Below are 11,144 nucleotides of genomic sequence, written 5' to 3' on the forward strand. Positions count from 1 at the left end.
TTTTAAACTGAAAAATTTAAATTAAATATGTCGTATTTTAAAAAGTTTTTTTATTTTTAATCCGTCAAAAACTTAGGTTAAAAAATTTTGATATGGAAACAAAATGAGTGAAACAAAATGAGTGATATACTTTAAAAGGGTAATTTTTGGTGTTTTTTAAAATTATGGGAGTACACAAATCGGATCATGCGAGTTGTTTAATTTTAAAATTTTGCTTAAGAAATCACATGGTCCGACTTGTAGTTGGACAAATATCAATTTCGGAAGCTAGAAAACGCACCTTTGTTGTTGTCAATTTTTTTATTTTTTTATGAAATGGAATATCAAACACAATTCGGACCGTCCGTTTACTGATAAAGAACTCGCATGGTCCGAGTTCTGTTCCACTGATACCACATCGCTGTGAAGCACCTGTATTTCCCATATAGAGTCCAATACCATTTTTGTTTCCATCTTCTTATTAAAAAGTTAGAGTCGATTTGTCATTTTTATCTAATTTTTTTGAACATATCTTGAACCAAAGGATTGCCTCGGTGAGGAAAAACGGGGTCTCCATCCAATCTTCTATAACTGAAAGTCCGAAACCCTAGCCTAAGTCTGCCTTCTGTATAACAAACAAATAAATCCTTTCTTCTCTGTGTTCATATTGTTGATGATGGAGTCGGCGGAAACAGGAGAATGCCTGTGGATGGTGACAGACGCCTACATCTTTGGCATCCGCGTTGACAAGTTAGAAAAATTGGGGAAGAATGAGGATAGGGATTGGAAATCCCATCTTGAGAAGGCTCCCATTGATTTCCGTTTGAATCTTCCAGAGTCCAGCCCGTTGCCTCACTACTTTATCTTCGACTCGAAACTTTTCTTAGTCGGTAATGAAACCGATTCTGGCACCAAGATCTACCAAATCTCCTATGTCGGCGGCGACACGTTGGGCACATCTGAGGCAGTAGCGACGGGCGCAATCCCTCCGCTACCGATCGGCTTCTTCACTTTCCTTGCAAACATTAAAGATGACGTTTACTTGTTGGAGCATGGTCCGGAACCAGGGTTAGCAAGAAAGACGGGGTTATGGGTTTTAAGTCCCCGTCTCCGTCCCCCGAACTGGCATTCCATGCCTGCTCCTCCAACCGAAGTCGAGTCTCATAATGATTTGCCTCATGGTTTCGTGCTGAATGACAAGCTCCTCCTGCATCCTTGGACCAGGAGTTGCCTTTGTCTACTACCCCGAACCTAAAAAATGGATTAAACTGGAGCGCGCACTTTCTCTTCCTTATTATCATGTTTTCTTGGGTGTGTCGTCCCTTGGGGATGTAGACGATCGCAGTGTGGTGCTGACATGGAACCTGGAGGCTCTTTACCGACATGGTGTGAAATATCACATACACGCTTTGCTGGTGGATAATAAAGATTATTGCATTCTTCGCCATCAATGCCTTGATGAGTTGTATGAGGCTATCCAACCATCCTACTTTGATGATGGGTGCTCAGATCTCAACTTGGTTGACCTTGGCAACAGCAAAGTATGCGTTATCATCGGTGGTATCGCAGAAGGCATTCCATCCCTTTGCATTTTAGTAGTTGAATTAGGGTTTGTACAAGAGGAGGAGCAGCAAAGATTCTTATCTGTGCGTCTACTCGTGAATCGAGTCTTCGATATGAGGCCTTATTTCTTAGAGGACCGCGGTATTCAAGTGCTCTGCACCTCCTTTCTTTTCTCGCTCAGCAACGGAACGTCGGACATAGACAGGGATTCCGTGAAGGATCATATAGGTAAGAAGATTGATAGGGTGTAGTCTTTTCTTTTTTTTGTATGGTGGTGGTTTTTTTTTTTTTTCTTTTTTTTTTTTTGTTATTTTGTGTGTTTATGTTGTCATGGTTGTTTGATTTATATTGCTAGGTGAGAAAGTTCCCACCCTGACTTCGGCATCTCTGGAGGCCTTTTCCGGGAAGAGGTCGTCCCGGAAGGACGACCCTTCGACAGAAGGTGATAAAGATAATGTGGTCAAGGTTGCTCAATCTAAGGAGATTAGTTTAAAGAGAACAAAGCTAGAGTCAGGTGTTGTAGGTCTTGATAAGTATCTGGAGGTTTCTCAATTGAAGGATAAGGCTAGAGAATTGGGTATGAAGGACATGACCGAGGCTTTGAAGGCGAAGGAAAAAGAGTCAGAGGAAATGGTAAAACAGATAACTACTTTGCAGTCTCAATTGAAGGGACGCGATGAGAAGATTGAGGCATTAACTCTAAAGGTGGGTGAGATGTTTCGGAAAGGGTTTGATCGTGCTATAAGTCAAATTAAGGCTCTTGCGCCGGAGGTTAACGTGGTTGATATGGATGTATCCAAGATTGTGGTAAATGGAGTATTAGTGGATGCTAACATCCCGGAGGAAGGTTGTGATGTCAAAGAGAATGAATGAATGATATCAAAGTGGGTGCCTCCCTGACTAGTAAAAAGGAAAAAATTCTTACATTAGATTCCCATTTAAATGCTGCTTCTGTTGAACTAGAACAATTAAAGAAAAAAAAGGAAGCTATCCTAAAAGAACTTGTTGAAATCGAACAGAATGAAAATCTCCTTCAAGGTCCTTTTCAAAGACTTAAACACAGGAAACAACTGCTTGACAAAGAAGTTCTTCTATCTTTGTCAAAAGAAAAAATTAATCTTGAAGCTTGAACCAAACAACTTCATGCTGTAGAGTTGAAACAATTACAAAAGCTCCAAACACTTGCGCAGGAGCGATCACAGCTGAAGGAACAACTGGACCAACTTTTGCAGCCTTATGAAAATTGAAGGCTTGGTATACCAAGTGATTATATCACTGAACATCTCCTTTCTTGTTATCACCCGTCTTTATATTTTCAGAACTGAGTATTTTGCACTATGAAATGATTCAAATATTTACCGTTAACAAGGGAGAGGAGTCCTTCAGAGAATTCAAAGTGTGCCCAAGTTTCCCACAGTTCATAGATCATAAGCTAAGATCACATTAGCTTTAAGGGCAGATTATATATCCTCCAATTCCAAAGGATATGTAGAAATCATGATGCATCAAGGGTTCTAAATTTATTGTTTGGATTGTTTACAAAACAAATCTAGGACTAGTTGAATTAGGGGGATTCTACTGTCATGAGTGGTTTGGAAGATGCAATGGATTTTTGGGAAGTAGGATTAATCTACATCAAACCCTCTTTTATGGATTGCATTGCATTGTATGATATCATATATGGACAGAATTTTCAGATAGTAGAATTTATACTCCATTGCTTAGAATTTGTTGAACGAATTATTTATGTCAATTTTTCTTGGATTTATAAAACTTCAAATCTTTCTTTTTAATAAAATATTTAGGTGAATGCTAACATGAACTAAGAAAAATGCTGAAAGGATGTTTATAATCAAATACCATACTTTTTAGAGCAATTTATAATCAAGTTGAGGTATTATTCATCATTAATTTTTACTAATTCTAAACTCTGTTTATATGCATATTATGCTTTTGTTAAACTTAATGCTTCTGGTGTATGCTACTGACTCAACCAACACCACTTTCGGTTTCTTTCTCTCCCAACTCACAAATCTTTCATTTATTGTTGCTGCATTGTTGAGAGTTCTACTACAGTTTTAACACTTCTAGCGTCTTAATTACATATATATAGTCTAAGACTTTATTTATTACAAAACAAGTTTAATTTCCAACAAGCTAAGAAAAATGAAAGTACATGAAAAATTTAAGTTACATAATACATTACAAGATCTAATGTAGCCCTCATCAGTCATCATAGCCTAGCTTCAAGCTTAGAAAACATGCCTTGCACAGGAGACTAACATGTTTAAGCGTTCCCAACTAAGACTGAAAAAGAGAAGAAACAAATAAGTTAAGAAATTAGTTAAGTCTCCATAGTAAAATTACATATAAAATATAAAATTAAGACGTATAATTATACATAGTAGTCGATTTAATGACTGAGTTTTTATAAAATATATTACCTGCAAACCTGTGAGTCTCCTTTTGAACTTGACAAATTTGACTGCTATGGTGACATAAATGTGGTCCATTAAAGTATTCAAGAACCTGAAATATGCATGGCGCCAACGGCGATTGACCAGCATTGAGCCAAAGATTCCCCAAAATCCAGTAGCAAATCCGAGTGCCATACTTATGTAAAATCCAAGAGACAAAACTGAGGCATCTTCATCTTCTTGTGGTGGTGGCAATGGAGGTTTCACTACTTCCTTGCACAGTTTTGGAAGTGGAGGTCCACAAAGATCAAGATTATCTTCATAGCTTGAAGCACTGAAACTCTGCAACTATGTGCTAGTTGGAATCACTCCGGCTAGATGGTTATGTGATAAATCTAACATGGTGAGCCGGTAGATTTGAGTGAGACTAGAAGGAATGGAACCAGAGAGTTGGTTTCTTGACAAGTCAAGAAACTCCAGTGATGTTAGCCTTCCAATCATTGAAGGAATTGTTCCTGTAAAGCTGTTCCTTGACAAATTCAACGAAACTAAGCCGAATAATTCAGCTAGTTCTGTTGGAATTTGCCCAGATAATTGATTACTAGAGAGATCAATGCTTTTCAAGAATAAATGTTTCTCTATGAAGATTCGTTGTGCACCTTTCCACATCAAAATTGCCATATAGTTCACACTTCTGAAAATGATATCTCCACCAATATTGACTTGGAAACGAAGAGAAACATTTATTGGGGTACTAATTTGAGCCAATGTAGTAAAATTCTTGAAGCAGATGGGAATTTGTCCAGAAAGATTGTTCAAAGAGAGATCTAACAGATGAAGGTTTGTTAGATGACAAAGATTTAATGGTAAACTTCCATGGAAGTGATTGCTGCTTAAGCTTACCATTGTTAATGTCTTGTGTAAACTCTCAATCCAAGAAGGAATAGGTCCTGATAATTTGTTTTCACTCAAATCAAGCCTCATTAGGTTTGTGCAACTCCTCAAAGACAAAGGAACCTTGCCAGTTAAGCTATTGTTTCTCAATACCAAGATTCCAAGATTAAGAAGAGATCCTATTGAAGTTGGAATCTTTCCTTTGAACTTATTATGACTCAAATCTAGATACACTAATGACTTGAAATGACTCAAACAATTGGGAATGGAGCCAGATAGAGTATTGTTTGAAAGGCTCAAAATGCTTATTGGCATGCCAATTGTAGCATTATTATAAGCACAAAAGAACAGCCTAGACTCTGAAAACTTATTACTGGATAGGTCAAGAATATAAACCCCACTTAGAAATGGTGGAATTGAACCTTCAAATTGATTTGAAGCAAGATTTAAAGTATCTACATAGCTAGGCCATATAGGTAAATTTGGAATTTTACCTATGAGATTATTGAGTGAAATATCCACATCCATTGGCATTGGAAATGCCAATTTTTCCCAGAACCAGTTAGGAACCACATCTGAAATTCCAGTGTTGGAAATATCAATCAAAGAGCTCTTTTGTGTCTGCAGCCATTTGGGAAAAGCTGGACCTAGTTTGCAAGAACTCAATAATATGCCTTCTTCTAACTGAAAAGGTGGCACCCAATTTTGACTAAACATCAAAGTCAACGAGTTGCCAGATAAACTCAGGTACTTCAACTTGGACATGTTTGCAAAATGAGAGTCAGAGATCACACCTTCTAAAGAGTTTGAATCCAACTCCAGAGTGGCCAGCTGAGATGGAAATCTATAATCTGCTTGTATAGTCCCTCTCAGATTGTTTTCATTAAGCTTCAACACTTCCAAGAATGGAATCAATTTCGACATGTCAGGCAGTGTGCCGTTGATTCGGTTGGTGCTCAGGTCTAATTCTTGAAGCGAGTTGCCAGCACATCTTCCAGATAAGTGGTTAACTATCAGAGGAAGCTCTTCATTCAGAGAGTTATCATTTAGACTCAAAGAATTCAAACATGCATCTCCAAAAGACTTTGGAATTCCACCTGTTAAGAAGTTTGATCCAATAGACAAAGACTCCAACTTGGATGGCAATGTGATGTCTTCAGGGATCTTTCCGGATAACCGGTTTCCAGCAAGACTCAGTTGTATCAAAGACGGAAAACCGGTCGAAATGCCGGAAAATTCTCCGGTTATTTGGTTCATGTTCAGGAAGAGTACAAAAAGTGATGAGTGTCCAGAACAACTACCAGCTGACAAGTTTTGAAGAATTGTTGCAAGTTCTTCGTCCAAGTTGTTTTCCATCAAGCTTAACTCCATCAAACTGCATATATCTGCTAAGGATCTCAAATCCTTGCCCTTGGTGAATCTGTTACCAATGAGGTAAAGTTCTTGCAGTGATGTCATTGCTGTGCCAAAATCACTTGGTATTGGACCCTTCAAGGAGTTGACAGAAAGATCTAGAATAACAAGGTTGGGGTTGACTTGGGATATCCACTTGAAAATCATGGGTGACTCGAAGTAGTTGTTACTAAGATCAAGACTTCGAAGAGAAGAAGAAGAATTGGATTTGAAATTTGACATAAACTTGGTCAAATAGTGATCAGAAAGGAAACAACTTTCTAAGTGGAGTTCTTGAAGGTGAGGTAGGTTACTACCAACCATAATTTGCATCCAAATATAAGAGTTGTTTAGATTAATCACCTCGCTTAAATCAAGAACCATTAAGGAGGTGAGATTGGACAACCATTGACCTCCGCGATTATCAACTGTGAGAGCACCAAAGGTGGCTTGTCCTCCAAGGCAAAGCTGCTCCAAGCTTGAAAGTTTTCCAAGCTCAGAAGGTATTGTTCCTTCAAAAACATTGTCACATAATGAAAGATACAACAAGCTAGAAAGGTTTCCCAGTTGGTAAGGGATTGAACCATCAAGCTTGTTGTCTTCAAGATTTAAGTACAACAATTTTGAAAGAGAACCAAGTTGTGGTGGAACTTGACCACTAAAATAAGAATGTGAGAGATCAAGATATTCCAAGTTGGAGAGAGATCCAAAGAATTGTGGAATATGGGTGTTGGGAAAATAGTTATAGCTGAGATTGAAGTACACCAAATGCTTCAACTCCAACAATGATGCGTGGATCTGACCCTTCAAGCGACGAGCTGTATATCCGAGACCGACATTGGGAACAAGAGGATTATCATAGAGACCACTAAGATCGAGGTATTGCACATGGCCTGTTAGGTTGTTGCAGAAAACACCTCTCCAATGGCAACAATCTTCGTTTCTTTCCCATGATGACAGAACTCCGTAGTCGTCAACTAAACCTGATGTTGAAGAGTAGAGAGAAAATTAATTAAGTAGTAAATATTGATGTGCTGAACCATCAATATAAATTATTTCACAAAGATGCTATTTACACGTTAAAATTAGCTATCAAAATTATTTATTATATATTTATGTAGTTTAATTTATTTTTAATGTGGACTATCATTCATATGGTCAATATAAAAATAATTATTTATGTTGACATAACATTATTTAATTAGATATATTTATAAATAAAAATATTTGATAACTAAAATTATTTAGCCAAAACAACCAGAATTTATCTTATTTAGTCTTCATTAATTATTGTAACAATTAATAAAATAATTAAATATACTAAATAAGATAAATTCTGACTATTTTTGTCTCTCTAGCATTACGGATTTATAAAACTATTTTGCGTAGGACTGTCAAATAAGCTAGCTCGATCCATTTAGTCCCGAACCATTTAAGTCAACGGGTTAAATAGACGATTCCTTTAAATCCGCTTTATTCACATGTCATAATTTTTCAATCCAGATATTTATGGCTAGTTCGATAGGTTAAACAGATTGATCCATTTACATTTTTATTTTATTTTTAAAAAATATTTTAACAAAAAATATTACTTTTAAGTAGGGGTGTTCAAATCCAAACCGATTTAAATTAAACCGCTCATCTAATTCAATCCAAACCGAAAACCGATTAAAACTGCACTAATTCGGATTTGATTGGATTCTATTTTTTGCAAACCGCTGGATTGGATCGGATTTCAGATCTATTTTTCATAACCGATCCAATCCAATCCAAATCGCACAATGTGCTATAATATTATTTTATTATTATATTTACAATTATACTTATAACATGTTCAATTTGTTATACATTTTTCTATTATTCATGTATTATTATTATTTATTAAATATTTTATGTTCAAAATATTATTTATTTATTTATTTTAACTAACCTATAATTTTATTTCTATTATTATGTTATCGTTGGCTTTTTAAGATATTGTTAAGACTTGTTATGTCATTGTTTGTTATTTAAAATTTGATGTTGAGACTTATTATATGTATTTAATTTTTGGATAATGCTAGGTAAACAAAAAAAAACAGGCAAAACTTGCCTTATTTAGCATTAATTAATTGTCGCAACAATTAATGAATTCTAAATAAGGCAAGTTATGAGTGTTTTTGCTGGTTTTCTTTGGTTACCAAACATTTCCGTTAATTTTTTTTATTTAAAAAATCATAAATCCAAACCGATCCAAACCGCTTGTAAACAGGTAAATAAAATTTATCCTTTTAAACAGGTAAATAAGCTGGTATAAATTTAATCTATTTTAATGGCTCTAATTTCATGCGACAACAAAATTAAATTTTTAAGTAAATACTAAATAGATTTCACTAATGATTAAAAAAGGATGAAGTGATCATTACAATAATCTTAAACTAAACGGCGTTATTATTATATATAAGTATATAACTAAATGATAAAATTGTTTAGTCTAATTTTTTAAATATATTGTACATGTCATTATTATATACAAATATGAATTCACTGTAATATTGCTTTAATATTTTTGGGTAAAGTATACTTTTTGTTTCTAAAGTTTGACAAAAATTTAAAAAATGTCTCTAAATTTTATTTTGTTTTAATTTTGTCCCAAAAATTTTCGATTTGCATCAAATATATTTTCGACGGCTAAATTTTTAAAAAATTTAAGACCAATTTAACAATAATACATGAAAATTATGTTTGATTTGCTTGTGTTGAGGGGTTGTTCTTATGAAATTGTTGTTAAATCGGTCTTAAATTTTTTGAAAAATTAACCATCAGATATATATTTGATGCAAATAAAAAATTTATGAAACAAAATTGAAATAAAATAAAATTTAGGGATATTTTTTAAACTTTTCTCAAACTTTAGAAATAAAAAGTATATTTTATCCGATATTTTTTTATATATTATAAATTTATAATAGATAGATGCATTAACACACAGGTAGAATAACCAACTCTACTAACTATATATGATTGTTTAATACCTGACTTGAAGTCCAGGAGTGCAAGCTTCTCACTATCTTTGCACCAAAATTCAGCAGAAACATACTTCACATGATGCAAGTACTGCGACATCGTCAACCACAACATAAATATGGCTTGAACGAGAATCTTGAAACAAACTGGACCCATGGTCGTGATTGTGGTCATTAATAATGAACTAACAACGGAAAATTATGATAGATGAGGATAGGTTTTACTCTAGTCCAGGTACCGCTTTATAAAGAGGTTGATTTTTTATTCATTATTGACAACCACCCAAGTATATACCTTATTTTTCTTTTTTTTTTTTTTGTGTGTATAAAAACAATTTTTAACATCTAAAAATTTACGTCCACTGATAAAAGGTTAGAGAAATCCAATAATATATGCACAATATGTCAAATAAATTAAAGTTATTAAGATAAAATTCACGATAAATGATGACAAGTCCAATAATTCCGATACTCTATGTCGTAAGATAGGGTTCAAAGACTTATGGTGACACTGACACCATTACTTATTAGTTAGGTCACGGAAAAATTGTTATCTGATGATTTTTGCATCTCATAAAATTTCAAATTTATCGAAATATTTCTTTAAAAAATGAGAATAATCCTTAGATTAAAGGCTACAATTGAACCTTTCCAACTTGAAAAAAAAAAGGTTTCTACAAACTAAACCATAAAGGGGAAAAATAAAAAGAAATAATAGAGAAATCGATGAAACTTGATTTAATTTTGTCGAATATCACGGACACATGTTTTACTATTAATTAATAAATGCTAACTTGGTTTCAGAATATTAAAACCTCAGGTACAATTGTCTTTGTAAAAAATTAATAATTAAAAATAATGGGTAAAGTATATTTTTTGTCCCTGAAGTTTGACAAAAATTTTAAAAATACCCTTAAGTTTTATTTTTTTCCAATTTTGTCCCAAAAGTTTTCGATTTGCATCAAATATACCCTCAACGGCTAAATTTTCAAAAAAATTTAAGACCAATCTAACAATAATACATGAAAATTATGCTTGATTTGCTTGTATTGAAGGTTGTTCTTATGAAATTGTTGTTGAATTCGTCTTAAATTTTTTGAAAAATTAGCCGTCAGGGGTATATTTGATGCAAATCGAAAACTTTTGGGACAAAATTGAAACAAAATAAAACTTAGGGGTATTTTTGAAACTTTTGTCAAACTTTAGGGACAAAAAATATATTTTACCCAAAAATAATTTAATTAAACATATTAAATTATATAGCTATTATTAATTATCATCTTCACATACATAAAAACATCGTATACGTATGAAAAAAATAAATTTACAAGGCAAGTGTTTTTTGAGGCTGAGAAATAAATTGGACCACTCCAAAACTTAAGATTGGCAAGTAGTCACAAACTTAAGTATGAAAATAACATATACTTGATGGAATATTCCAATGTAAGCTGGCATTATTAGAAAGACCTTAGTTTATTACTTGACTTGAGTCAACTTGTTTCCTTCTTTCATTCTTCTGTCTCTGGTGAGTTTGGAAATTTTGATGAAAGTGTGATTGTATTTTTTAAAGGAAAAATATCAAGAAACAATAAAAACCAGCCAATATAAAATTTACATGTGTATTTTATATGAATTAATATGCATCATGCTATCACCATAATATATTATATGTTTGGTATTGTTAAACTTATTATAGTGGCAAATGACAAGGCCATCAATAATTCAATGTCATATTTTCAATACCGTGCAGTGAAACAAACTTCGAAAATTGGTATGAATAAATTTTTTAACTAAAGTAATTATTATAACTAAGACTATTTTAATAATGAACATTAAAAAAATATATTAATATATAAAAAAAAATTTATCTTAAATAAATTTTTAAAAAATTACT

At 33.5% G+C, this 11,144-nt stretch overlaps 2 protein-coding genes across 3 annotated transcripts; one reads left to right on the forward strand and one right to left on the reverse strand.

Moving 5' to 3' along the window:
- On the forward strand, window positions 492-2,932 carry LOC107644900. Of its 2 annotated transcripts, XM_021103270.1 has the most exons (3): window positions 492-1,770; window positions 1,898-2,434; window positions 2,508-2,932. In XM_021103270.1, exons 1-2 carry the CDS (start codon window positions 1,173-1,175, stop codon window positions 2,413-2,415), a joined length of 1,116 nt encoding a protein of 371 aa, XP_020958929.1. In that variant the 5' UTR covers window positions 492-1,172; the 3' UTR covers window positions 2,416-2,434; window positions 2,508-2,932. The 2 variants fall into 2 exon arrangements, with proteins under 2 accessions (XP_020958929.1, XP_016204340.1); XM_016348854.2 differs by having other exon boundaries at window positions 1,898-2,932.
- Window positions 2,939-9,479, reverse strand: LOC107644901 (leucine-rich repeat receptor protein kinase MSP1-like). Its single transcript, XM_016348856.2, has 3 exons — window positions 9,260-9,479; window positions 3,987-7,228; window positions 2,939-3,849 (listed from the first exon to the last, which is right to left on the reverse strand). The coding sequence occupies exons 1-2, from the start codon at window positions 9,423-9,425 to the stop codon at window positions 4,308-4,310; spliced, it is 3,087 nt and encodes a 1,028-aa protein (XP_016204342.1). The 5' UTR covers window positions 9,426-9,479; the 3' UTR covers window positions 2,939-3,849; window positions 3,987-4,307.

This window comes from Arachis ipaensis, chromosome B05 (genome assembly GCF_000816755.2).
Source record: "Arachis ipaensis cultivar K30076 chromosome B05, Araip1.1, whole genome shotgun sequence".
NCBI lineage: Eukaryota > Viridiplantae > Streptophyta > Magnoliopsida > Fabales > Fabaceae > Arachis > Arachis ipaensis.